The sequence below is a fragment of the Staurois parvus genome, unplaced genomic scaffold (genome assembly GCF_062004578.1).
Source record: "Staurois parvus isolate SC_StPar_1 unplaced genomic scaffold, SC_StPar_1.0 ptg000851l, whole genome shotgun sequence".
Taxonomy (NCBI): domain Eukaryota; kingdom Metazoa; phylum Chordata; class Amphibia; order Anura; family Ranidae; genus Staurois; species Staurois parvus.
The window spans coordinates 292501-305093 of NW_028318647.1; the positions used below are offsets into that span (position 1 = coordinate 292501).

The 12593-nt window shown below is 58.6% G+C and overlaps 1 protein-coding gene across 2 annotated transcripts in view; it reads left to right on the forward strand.

Annotated features, from left to right (window-relative positions):
* The window catches only part of LOC149443529 (dual specificity mitogen-activated protein kinase kinase 6), a 52685-nt gene that overhangs the window by 8528 nt on the left and 31564 nt on the right, over window positions 1-12593 (forward strand). Inside the window, exons 2-4 of one of the 2 annotated variants that reach the window (XM_089655585.1) lie at window positions 882-923; window positions 4722-4791; window positions 9647-9695. In XM_089655585.1, coding sequence (XP_089511711.1) covers window positions 882-923; window positions 4722-4791; window positions 9647-9695 — 161 coding nt within the window. The remainder of the gene's footprint in view (window positions 1-881; window positions 924-4721; window positions 4792-9646; window positions 9696-12593) is intronic. The other variant, XM_089655586.1, reaches the window with a different exon arrangement.

The following is a 12593-nucleotide window of genomic DNA, read 5'->3' on the forward strand; positions in this document are numbered from 1 at the left end:
TACATTGCTGCTTAGCAGATGTAACGGGGGTTGTACAATTAGATTGCATGGTGTATGGTCTTCAATTTGTATTCAGCCCGGCAGGCCCAGGAGAATGTATGCAGAGTCTGGGGGTCTGGCAACACTTGCTGCATGCTTGTTTAGCGTCAGACTTTAAATATTAAGGATGGGCAGGAAGGCAGCATTGATGGGGGGATAGGCGAGTCTGATGTCACATATGTCTGGGTGCAGGTTTCATACAGTGTGTCCCCCCTCCCCCATATATACACACCCCCCTCCCCCATATATACACACATTCCTGTACCCCCCCCCCCCCCAAGGCCTCTGATAGTAGATCTGCTCTGTTTACAACTTAATGAGATGCTGCTGTGTCTCCATTGTAGGGAATGGTGGAGGGACCCCTGGTGGGCTGCCTTAGAATGGGGGGGAGGGTGGTGTTGCTTTCTCTGAACACACTGATGACCCCTAGAGTCTGTTCTGGGGCGCGGGGACAGGATGGGGGACCCCCCATTGTGCGGTACAGGATGGGGGACCCCCCCATTGTGCGGTACAGGATGGGGGACCCCCCCATTGTGCAGTACAGGATGGGGGACCCCCCATTGTGCAGTACAGGATGGGGGACCCCCCATTGTGCAGTACAGGATGGGGGACCCCCCATTGTGCAGTACAGGATGGGGGACCCCCCATTGTGCGGGACAGGATGGGGGACCCCCCATTGTACAGTACAGGATACGGGGTCCCCCCCATTGTATGATGCAGATCTGTACAGTGAGAGTGAATATCTGCCGGCGCAGTGAGGGGGGGATGTGTGCCGGCGCGGTGAGGGGGAATGGTTGGCGGTGGAGACGTTTCATTCTAGGTGTTCCTTTGATCTGTCACAGCTCCGGGGTGCATGAAGAAGGTTTCCTCCAGGACCGGAGTGGGTGAGTCTGCTGGTTGCTGGATTGCTGTGTGCATGCTGTGCTGTCACTGTATAGGAGACTAAAGCTCGGCCAATAAAGGGGCAGTTTTTTGTCTGGTTTTCTCCAGTCTCTGTCCAATGAGAACTCCAGTACTATAATGAGTATCATGTCCGCAGTCTCTGGTCATCTCCTGTACTGTGTCTGCAGTCTCTGGTCATCCCCTGTACTATGTCCGCAGTCTCTGGTCATCCCCTGTACTGTGTCCGCAGTCTCTGGTCATCTCCTGTACCGTGTCCGCAGTCTCTGGTCATCTCCTGTACTGTGTCCGCAGTCTCTGGTCATCTCCTGTACTGTGTCCGCAGTCTCTGGTCATCTCCTGTACCGTGTCTGCAGTCTCTGGTCATCTCCTGTACTATGTCTGCAGTCTCTGGTCATCTCCTGTACTGTGTCCGCAGTCTCTGGTCATCCCCTGTACCGTGTCGGCAGTCTCTGGTCATCCCCTGTACCGTGTCGGCAGTCTCTGGTCATCCCCTGTACCGTGTCGGCAGTCTCTGGTCATCCCCTGTACCGTGTCGGCAGTCTCTGGTCATCTCCTGTACCGTGTCTGCAGTCTCTGGTCATCTCCTGTACCATGTCTGCAGTCTCTGGTCATCTCCTGTACTGTGTCCGCAGTCTCTGGTCATCTCCTGTACTGTGTCCGCAGTCTCTGGTCATCTCCTGTACTATGTCCGCAGTCTCTGGTCATCCCCTGTACCGTGTCTGCAGTCTCTGGTCATCTCCTGTACTATGTCCGCAGTCTCTGGTCATCTCCTGTACTATGTCCGCAGTCTCTGGTCATCTCCTGTACTGTGTCCGCAGTCTCTGGTCATCTCCTGTACTGTGTCCGCAGTCTCTGGTCGTCCCCCGTAGCCCGTATGCCGTTATTGACACTATATATTCCCTGAATTTTATGTGTGGCGGTTTGTAATCAGAGATGTGATTGTCATAGAAATGTCTGAAGTATAATCCCATCTCCTTGTCCATCAATAACCGGGAATGTTCGATCGTTCTGTCAGATTGCTGTGTGTGTGGCCAGTTTAGGGCTGTTGCGATGATTGTATTCCTATGTCAGATGTAGATTGGGGTGGGGGAGGGGTGGCACAGATTGCCTGCATAGTGCAGGCGTGGTGATGACCTCCAATCTACATGGTCTGGCGGTTGCCGTCCGTCTCACGTCTGTGGAGATCTCTGGTGTTGATGAGAGAGCGAACTATTGAAGGGAACCGATAAACGTTCTTGGTGCATTCCGCTGGTAGGGGCCCATTGAGCGCGGTACCGCCTGCGTCCTGAATGGCCCCCCGATTGCACGCTGCAGTGGGCTGCACACCCAATATACGGTTCATGCCCCAGGACAGTACAAGGCGTGTCGTTCATAAGGCGCATCCCATAACGCACATGTGTGTGGCCGCCTGTCGTGGTGACCCCGTGGTGTCGTGGTGACCCCGTGGTGTCGTGGTGACCCCGTGGTGTCGTGGTGACCCCGTGGTGTCGTGGTGACCCCATGGTGTCATGGGACTGATGGGTCGCTCCGTACAAATAGGATGTTGTCACTCTGTAAGATCTCTGTTGGGTTGGATCATCTCCTGGCTTCTTGTATGTCCCAGAGCTGGAGTCTCCAAACTTCAGACTTTAGGGGGGGCCAAACATTGGTGTCATTGGGAGGAATAGCGCCCCCATCCTTGGTGTCAGTGGGAGGAATAGTGTCCCAGTCTTTGGTGTCAGTGGGAGGGATAGCGCCCCATGCTTGGTGTCAGTGGGAGGGATAGCGCCCCATGCTTGGTGTCAGTGGGAGGGATAGCGCCCCCATCCTTGGTGTCAGTGGGAGGGATAGCGCCCCCATGCCTGGTGTCAGTGGGAGGGATAGCGCCCCCATGCCTGGTGTCAGTGGGAGGGATAGCGCCCCCATGCCTGGTGTCAGTGGGAGGGATAGCGCCCCCATGCCTGGTGTCAGTGGGAGGGATAGCGCCCCCATGCCTGGTGTCAGTGGGAGGGATAGCGCCCCCATGCCTGGTGTCAGTGGGAGGGATAGCGCCCCCATGCCTGGTGTCAGTGGGAGGGATAGCGCCCCCATGCCTGGTGTCAGTGGGAGGGATAGCGCCCCCATGCCTGGTGTCAGTGGGAGGGATAGCGCCCCCATGCCTGGTGTCAGTGGGAGGGATAGCGCCCCCATGCCTGGTGTCAGTGGGAGGGATAGCGCCCCCATGCCTGGTGTCAGTGGGAGGGATAGCGCCCCCATGCCTGGTGTCAGTGGGAGGGATAGCGCCCCCATGCCTGGTGTCAGTGGGAGGGATAGCGCCCCCATGCCTGGTGTCAGTGGGAGGGATAGCGCCCCCATGCCTGGTGTCAGTGGGAGGGATAGCGCCCCCATGCCTGGTGTCAGTGGGAGGGATAGCGCCCCCATGCCTGGTGTCAGTGGGAGGGATAGCGCCCCCATGCCTGGTGTCAGTGGGAGGGATAGCGCCCCCATCCTTGGTGTCAGTGGGAGGGATAGCGCCCCCATCCTTGGTGTCAGTGGGAGGGATAGCGCCCCCATCCTTGGTGTCAGTGGGAGGGATAGCGCCCCCATCCTTGGTGTCAGTGGGAGGGATAGCGCCCCCATCCTTGGTGTCAGTGGGAGGGATAGCGCCCCCATCCTTGGTGTCAGTGGGAGGGATAATGTGTTCTATCAGTAAGACAAACAGTGCCCCAAGGGCCAGATAATGGCAAGCAAAGGGCCACAGTTTGGAGACCGTTGTCTTAGATTGCTCCTTCAGTCATTTTTCCATCCATGTTCTGTCTGGGAGTTTTTCTTGGGGTGTTCCTGCAGGGATGGTGGGAACCCTTCATAATTGGCACAGCGGGTGTACAGACCCTGGAACTCCACGCAGGGATGGTGGTAACCCATTCTGCTACAGGCAGGAGGAAGCATTTCCTCAGTCCCCCCTCCCCCGGTGATCAGACTGTACATTGTAACTTTGTAGAAGGAGGAGGAGGCATTTCCTCAGTCTCCCCTCCCCCAGCGATCAGACTGTACATTGTAACTTTGTAGGAGGAGGAGGCGGCGGCATTTCCTCAGTCTCCCCTCACCCAGTGATCAGACTGTACATTGTAACTTTGTAGAAGGGAGGAGGAAGTGATATTTTTTTTGTGTGCATGGCAACCCATTTATTTTTAAAGGACGGCCCAATGCATGTAAAGGCGTGCATTGCAGTGTGAAGTGAATGGGCCTTATTTTGAGGTAGGTCCCCTGTAACGTGTATTGGTCGATGGGTGAACCTCAGCGCCGACATGCAGCACATAGGTGTCACTGGGCGATCCATGTGTCTGTACGGAGAGCTCGCTCACGGCACACTCCCAGCACAGAGGCTGAACTGTCACAGGCCGTGGTCCGGTCTAAGGATCTGTAGTCGGTGGGACCAGCTTCCAGTCATGTGACCACCAGCCAATCCCCACGGTCATGTAATCGCGGATCTTTCCTGCCCCTGGGTGTGCAGAACTTATTAAAGCGAGGGGGTGGGAAGGAGATAAAATTAGCAGCACCCCCACATACCTGCCTGGACTGCAGGAGCGCAGGCAGAGCTCATTGTGATCAATCCTAGACCTGCGGGTCTGACCCCAGCGCCCGACCACCCCAGCGCCCGACCACCCCAGCGCCCGACCACCCCAGCGCCCGACCACCCAGCACCCAATTGTAGATGAAGAAGTACATTCTAGGTGGCGTGGCTTGCAGTGCTCCGTGTGCTACGTTGTCGTTTTGTGTGATTTCTATAGGTTATAATTTCTTGCTTTGTCTGTTTACAGATAAGAAGAAGAAGAACCCAGGACTGCCCAAACTTAAAGTTTTCGAAGAACCAAAGACCAGCCCACCCACGTATGTACACCTTACATTAGTCGGGGTCAACTGCGCCTCGGGTGACGCTAAGACCACAGATGTTAAGGGGGGAAATATTCACAGAAAGTATTAGTGGGGTGTATGTGCTGCGCTGCTGCTGCATTGCTGCGGGTGTATGTGCCGATCTGCTAGTGCATTGCTGCAACTGTAGGTGCTGTACTGTGGGTGTGTTGCTGTGTGTTCCTGCGGGTGCATGTGCAGCGAGTGTGTTCCTGCGGGTGCATGTGCAGCGAGTGTGTTCCTGCGGGTGCATGTGCAGCGAGTGTGTTCCTGCGGGTGCATGTGCAGCGAGTGTGTTCCTGCGGGTGCATGTGCAGCGAGTGTGTTCCTGCGGGTGCATGTGCAGCGAGTGTGTTCCTGCGGGTGCATGTGCAGCGAGTGTGTTCCTGCGGGTGCATGTGCAGCGAGTGTGTTCCTGCGGGTGCATGTGCAGCGAGTGTGGTGTTGCGGGTGCGTTTCTACGGGTGTATGCGCTCTGCTGCTAGTGTGTTTCTGCGGGTGTGGGCTGTTGATGTGTGTGATGTGCTGCGGGCGTATGTGCTGCGTTTCAGATATTTTATTTGTAAAAAAAAAGTTGAAAACCATTTCTCATTTTCCTTCCACTTCACAATTATGTGCCACTTTGTGTCGGTCCATCACATCCAATCCCGATAAATACATTGACGGTTCAGGTTGTAACGTGACAACACGGGGAACATTTCAAGGGGGAGGAAGACTTTGTCAAGGCTCTGTAAATACGACCCGGAGGGAATTGTTCCTTTCCTATAGATCTGACCCGGAGGGAATTGTTCCTTTCCTATAGATCTGATCCGGTTGGATTTGTTCCTTCCCTATAGATCCGACCCAGAGGGAATTGTTCCTTTCCTATAGATCTGACCCGGAGGGAATTGTTCCTTTCCTATAGATCCGACCCGGAGGGAATTGTTCCTTTCCCATAGATCTGACCCGGAGGGAGTTGTTCCTTTCCTATAGATCCGACCCAGTTGGATTTGTTCCTTTCCTATAGATCCGACCCGGTTGGAGTTGTTCCTTTCCTATAGATCCGACCCGGAGGGAATTGTTCCTTTCCTATAGATCCGACCCGGAGGGAGTTGTTCCTTTCCTATAGATCTGACCCGGAGGGAATTGTTCCTTTCCTATAGATCCGACCCAGTTGGATTTGTTCCTTTCCTACAGATCTGACCCGGAGGGAATTGTTCCTTTCCTATAGATCTGACCCGGAGGGAATTGTTCCTTTCCTATAGATCTGACCCGGAGGGAATTGTTCCTTTCCTATAGATCCGACCCGGTTGGAGTTGTTCCTTTCCTATAGATCCGACCCGGAGGGAATTGTTCCTTTCCTATAGATCCGACCCAGTTGGATTTGTTCCTTTCCTATAGATCCGACCCGGTTGGAGTTGTTCCTTTCCTATAGATCCGACCCGGTTGGAGTTGTTCCTTTCCTATAGATGTGTGGGTTGTCCTGCATTTGGCCCAGTCTTCCTCTCTTCTCTGTGACTAGACAGGTCCTCTTTGTTGGCTCTCATAGTGGCCTGTGGAAGTTCCTGGGGGACGTGAGGTGCCACTGAGCTGACATCATGATTGAGTCTCGGCACAAAGAATCCCCAGCTGTTACATTCCTGACATTCCAGGCCGAGGTGAGCCAATGGTGACCCGGGACTGCCCCCTGCTGGCTGTTATCTGCTACCTCTGAAGGACTAGTCCACCCTAAACTAATATTACAGTCTTTGTAGAATACTGGGGGGGGGGTCGGGGGCGGGGTTGAGGCAGACATAATAGGGTGGGTAGAAGGAAGGATTAGTCTGCCTGTCAGCAGTAACCGGGGTAAGTCTCTGGGTCACATGACTTAAAGCCGTGGCAGCCAAACTACTAGCGTGTTGTCACCGAGAATGAAGATTCTGATGCCGCTGACCCGGTGGCTCGGACAAGGTCACGTGACCCTTCGTTCCATGCCAGGTAGATGAATATTTCCGCATTCTACTATCCCTATCCATCTTCCCTGTCATAACTAGGATTAGTAACCGTGGCCTCAATGTGCTGCTGTAAAGCTGGCCATACACATTGCAATCTGATTGTACGATCTCGGTACAGTCCTCTGCAAGGCGGCCACACAAGGCTCAGTGGAGCGCAGGGGAGACATCAGGACCCTGAATGTCTTATGAAAGAGAACCTGTCGCCAAAAATTCATCACATAGGGGACTCTTGGTCCCCCGTGTTTAAAAAGAAAGAAAAAGAAATTGTAAAAAATGTAACCCCGCGCCCCCTGTAGCCGCTCTCCCCGGACCCCGCGCCCCCTGTAGCCGCTCTCCCCGGACCCCGCGCCCCCTGTAGCCGCTCTCCCCGGACCCCGCGCCCCCTGTAGCCGCTCTCCCCGGACCCCGCGCCCCCTGTAGCCGCTCTCCCCGGACCCCGCGCCCCCTGTAGCCGCTCTCCCCGGACCCCGCGCCCCCTGTAGCCGCTCTCCCCGGACCCCGCGCCCCCTGTAGCCGCTCTCCCCGGACCCCGCGCCCCCTGTAGCCGCTCTCCCCGGACCCCGCGCCCCCTGTAGCCGCTCTCCCCGGACCCCGCGCCCCCTGTAGCCGCTCTCCCCGGACCCCGCGCCCCCTGTAGCCGCTCTCCCCGGACCCCGCGCCCCCTGTAGCCGCTCTCCCCGGACCCCGCGCCCCCTGTAGCCGCTCTCCCCGGACCCCGCGCCCCCTGTAGCCGCTCTCCCCGGACCCCGCGCCCCCTGTAGCCGCTCTCCCCGGACCCCGCGCCCCCTGTAGCCGCTCTCCCCGGACCCCGCGCCCCCTGTAGCCGCTCTCCCCGGACCCCGCGCCCCCTGTAGCCGCTCTCCCCGGACCCCGCGCCCCCTGTAGCCGCTCTCCCCGGACCCCGCGCCCCCTGTAGCCGCTCTCCCCGGACCCCGCGCCCCCTGTAGCCGCTCTCCCCGGACCCCGCGCCCCCTGTAGCCGCTCTCCCCGGACCCCGCGCCCCCTGTAGCCGCTCTCCCCGGACCCCGCGCCCCCTGTAGCCGCTCTCCCCGGACCCCGCGCCCCCTGTAGCCGCTCTCCCCGGACCCCGCGCCCCCTGTAGCCGCTCTCCCCGGACCCCGCGCCCCCTGTAGCCGCTCTCCCCGGACCCCGCGCCCCCTGTAGCCGCTCTCCCCGGACCCCGCGCCCCCTGTAGCCGCTCTCCCCGGACCCCGCGCCCCCTGTAGCCGCTCTCCCCGGACCCCGCGCCCCCTGTAGCCGCTGTCCCCGGACCCCGCGCCCCCTGTAGCCGCTGTCCCCGGACCCCGCGCCCCCTGTAGCCGCTGTCCCCGGACCCCGCGCCCCCTGTAGCCGCTGTCCCCGGACCCCGCGCCCCCTGTAGCCGCTGTCCCCGGACCCCGCGCCCCCTGTAGCCGCTGTCCCCGGACCCCGCGCCCCCTGTAGCCGCTGTCCCCGGACCCCGCGCCCCCTGTAGCCGCTGTCCCCGGACCCCGCGCCCCCTGTAGCCGCTGTCCCCGGACCCCGCGCCCCCTGTAGCCGCTGTCCCCGGACCCCGCGCCCCCTGTAGCCGCTGTCCCCGGACCCCGCGCCCCCTGTAGCCGCTGTCCCCGGACCCCGCGCCCCCTGTAGCCGCGCTCCCCGGACCCCGCGCCCCCTGTAGCCGCGCTCCCCGGACCCCGCGCCCCCTGTAGCCGCGCTCCCCGGACCCCGCGCCCCCTGTAGCCGCGCTCCCCGGACCCCGCGCCCCCTGTAGCCGCGCTCCCCGGACCCCGCGCCCCCTGTAGCCGCGCTCCCCGGACCCCGCGCCCCCTGTAGCCGCGCTCCCCGGACCCCGCGCCCCCTGTAGCCGCGCTCCCCGGACCCCGCGCCCCCTGTAGCCGCGCTCCCCGGACCCCGCGCCCCCTGTAGCCGCGCTCCCCGGACCCCGCGCCCCCTGTAGCCGCGCTCCCCGGACCCCGCGCCCCCTGTAGCCGCGCTCCCCGGACCCCGCGCCCCCTGTAGCCGCGCTCCCCGGACCCCGCGCCCCCTGTAGCCGCGCTCCCCGGACCCCGCGCCCCCTGTAGCCGCGCTCCCCGGACCCCGCGCCCCCTGTAGCCGCGCTCCCCGGACCCCGCGCCCCCTGTAGCCGCGCTCCCCGGACCCCGCGCCCCCTGTAGCCGCGCTCCCCGGACCCCGCGCCCCCTGTAGCCGCGCTCCCACAGTACACACAACATGGAAGTGCAATTATTTTCGTAAATATAAATGTCTAAATACCTTTTCTCATCAGCAGTATAGAGCAGTCTTGTGGCTTCTATCAGTATCCAGCAGAGCACTGGTTAAAGCTTGTAGGAGGAGTTTTCATTCTGCTCTGACCTATGAGGCTGCATGACCCCTGACCCTCTGTCTGGACAGCGCTGATTGGCCCTGTCCTGATCATAAGCACTTTAACAAGAAGAAAAAAATAGTCTCTAGCCATTCACACTAAACTAAAGCGTGTGCAGAGTGACTCCTAGAGCTCTGTACTATCAGCAGATGGATTGGGAACAGTAGAAGGGGAGGATCAGAGAAGACAGGATCAGACCACCTTTTTACACAATGTGGAGGATTAACCCCTTAGGTTCCACAGGGAGTATAACAAGCATGCTTTGCTGCATATACAGACTGATTTTACTGTTGTGGGTTTAGGAACATTTTAAGTTTGGACATGTTTGGTATCTATTTACTCGGTGCAGCCTCATCTTTTATATTTTACCAACAAAAATTGGGAAATGTATTGCTTTTTGGAAGGAGCCCATGGGGCCACTAGAAGTCTTGAACTCTCTACAAGTTTGAATGTCTTTCACGCCTCCTGAGTGTTTTCCTCTTTTCGTTTTTCTCCCCAGGCCACCTCGGGACTTGGACTCCAGGGCATGCGTTCTAATAGGAGAGAAGGTACCCTCCCGCTTTATTCATGTTATTGGCATGTTGACCAATTATTCTGCCACCAGAATTTAGCGCTTAACTGCTAGGAGTAGTGAATGATCTCCAAACCAATGGATCAGATGGGTCCCTATGGAGTAAGCTACACATCGTATCTTGTAGGGAGTGGCTGCTATGAGCTGTGAAGGGGAATGTGTTCCGTTTTATAGGTGATGATTTGTTACAACTAGCAATATTACTGGCAGAATCGAGCTGCTAAAATGTCCTGTGTAGCTCTAGCCCATTGGTCTCCAAACTGAGGCCTGGGGGCCAGATGTGGCCCTTTGCTTGCCTATATCTGGCCCTTAGGGCACTAGTCCTCCCCCTGACGCCAATGACGGGGCGCTAGTCCTCCCCCTGACGCCAATGACGGGGCGCTAGTCCTCCCCCTGACGCCAGGGACGGGGCGCTAGTCCTCCCCCTGACGCCAGGGACGGGGCGCTAGTCCTCCCCCTGACGCCAGGGACGGGGCGCTAGTCCTCCCCCTGACGCCAGGGACGGGGCGCTAGTCCTCCCCCTGACGCCAGGGACGGGGCGCTAGTCCTCCCCCTGACGCCAGGGACGGGGCGCTAGTCCTCCCCCTGACGCCAGGGACGGGGCGCTAGTCCTCCCCCTGACGCCAGGGACGGGGCGCTAGTCCTCCCCCTGACGCCAGGGACGGGGCGCTAGTCCTCCCCCTGACGCCAGGGACGGGGCGCTAGTCCTCCCCCTGACGCCAGGGACGGGGCGCTAGTCCTCCCCCTGACGCCAGGGACGGGGCGCTAGTCCTCCCCCTGACGCCAGGGACGGGGCGCTAGTCCTCCCCCTGACGCCAGGGACGGGGCGCTAGTCCTCCCCCTGACGCCAGGGACGGGGCGCTAGTCCTCCCCCTGGCGCCAGGGACGGGGCGCTAGTCCTCCCCCTGGCGCCAGGGACGGGGCGCTAGTCCTCCCCCTGGCGCCAGGGACGGGGCGCTAGTCCTCCCCCTGGCGCCAGGGACGGGGCGCTAGTCCTCCCCCTGGCGCCAGGGACGGGGCGCTAGTCCTCCCCCTGGCGCCAGGGACGGGGCGCTAGTCCTCCCCCTGGCGCCAGGGACGGGGCGCTAGTCCTCCCCCTGGCGCCAGGGACGGGGCGCTAGTCCTCCCCCTGGCGCCAGGGACGGGGCGCTAGTCCTCCCCCTGGCGCCAGGGACGGGGCGCTAGTCCTCCCCCTGGCGCCAGGGACGGGGCGCTCTTCCTCCCGCTGGCGCCAGGGACAGGTCAGGTGGAGTGAAGGTTTCCTATCTTATAGGGAACATCTAGAAATGTTAATTGTCCCCAAGTATTACATTTTGTCTTGAATTCTTCCTGTAAAATAAGAGCAATTTACCTGGCTAAGAATTCCTCCCTGCGGTATATCTGCGGTGTGAGGTCATCTAAGGCACTGCTGCCTGTGACTGCTAGGCTCAGGAGATTTTGGTGATCATACTACTGTGCTGCTGGAGAGGAAGTTGTACTCAAGGACTTGCAGTGGAAGTATTTCCCTGCTTCTGCTTCATCCATTCTGTTGATCTGTGATGACCATCATTCTCATTGCTGGAGAGGAAGCTGTAACTGAGGACCTGCAGTGGATGGATCTCATTGCTTCTGCTTTATCCATTCTGTGGATCTGTGATGACCACTGTTCTCCTTGCTGGAGAGGAAGCTGTACCTGAGGACCTGCAGTGGAATGCTCACCCTGCTTCTGCTTTGTCCATCCTGTGGATCTGTGATGACCACTTTTCTCCTTGCTGGAGCGGAAGCTGTACCCGAGAACCTGGAGTGCAAGGATCTCCCTGCTTTTGCTTTGTCCATCCTGTGGATCTGTGATGGCCACTGTTATCCTTTCTGGAGAGGAAGCTATACCTGAGGACTTGCAGTGGAAGTATTTCCCTGCTTTTGCTTCATCCATTCTGTTGACCATCATTCTCATTGCTGGAGAGGAAGCTGTACCTGAGGACCTGAAGTGCAAGGATCTCCCTGCTTCTGCTTTATCCATTCTGTGGATCTGTGATGACCACTGTTCTCCTTGCTGGAGAGGAAGCTGTACCTGAGGACCTGCAGTGAAATGCTCACCCTGCTTCTGCTTTGTCCATCCTGTGGATCTGTGATGGCCACTGTTCTCCTTTCTGGAGAGGAAGCTATACCTGAGGACTTGCAGTGGAAGGATCTCCCTGCTTCTTCTTCATCCAGTCTGTGGATCTGTCCTTCCTCAACCTCTATTATTACCCCTCCAGTCATCAGGGGGGCAGATCTGTTATGAGGAAGAAAAGCCCTGCCCTCTACCAAGATGGTTGCCATCACATGGGGGCACAGTGCAGACCATGTTAACTACTTGTTTTTCCTCAGACCATATATACAGCCATGGGAACAAGTGGCTATACCATTATGGCTGCTGCCCCAGTGCTGTGTGAGGAAGAAAGGGGGGGGGGGGAAGAGATGCAGAGTGCTGGGTCTATTCTCCCCTCTATTCCCCCAACACACAGAGAAGGGGGTGGGGGAGGGGGAGGGTTAGAGAAATATCACACTTTAAAAAAAAAAAAACAAAAAACAAAAAAACTTTATTGCAAGGAATATATTGGGTTGAAGGTTTTTCTCCTCGGTGTCACTAAATGTGTCATCTGCAGGTGAGTACAATGTAAAGTGTTGGTCTGCATGCGTGTTCCCGGCCATGGACTCCGTGTGTACAGGGGGTCACCGTGGGAGGAAGTCGGTTTCATGTCCAGGATCAGACCTCTGTAGTGGAGGTTCGTTTTGTCTTTCAGAGAGTTCCATGACTGGTGCAGGTTTCCTCTCCCGTCGCCCACACAGAGCAAATACATTGCTGTGACTTGAACGCCACTCCCTCCCCACCTCACGCTGATGTCACACCCTG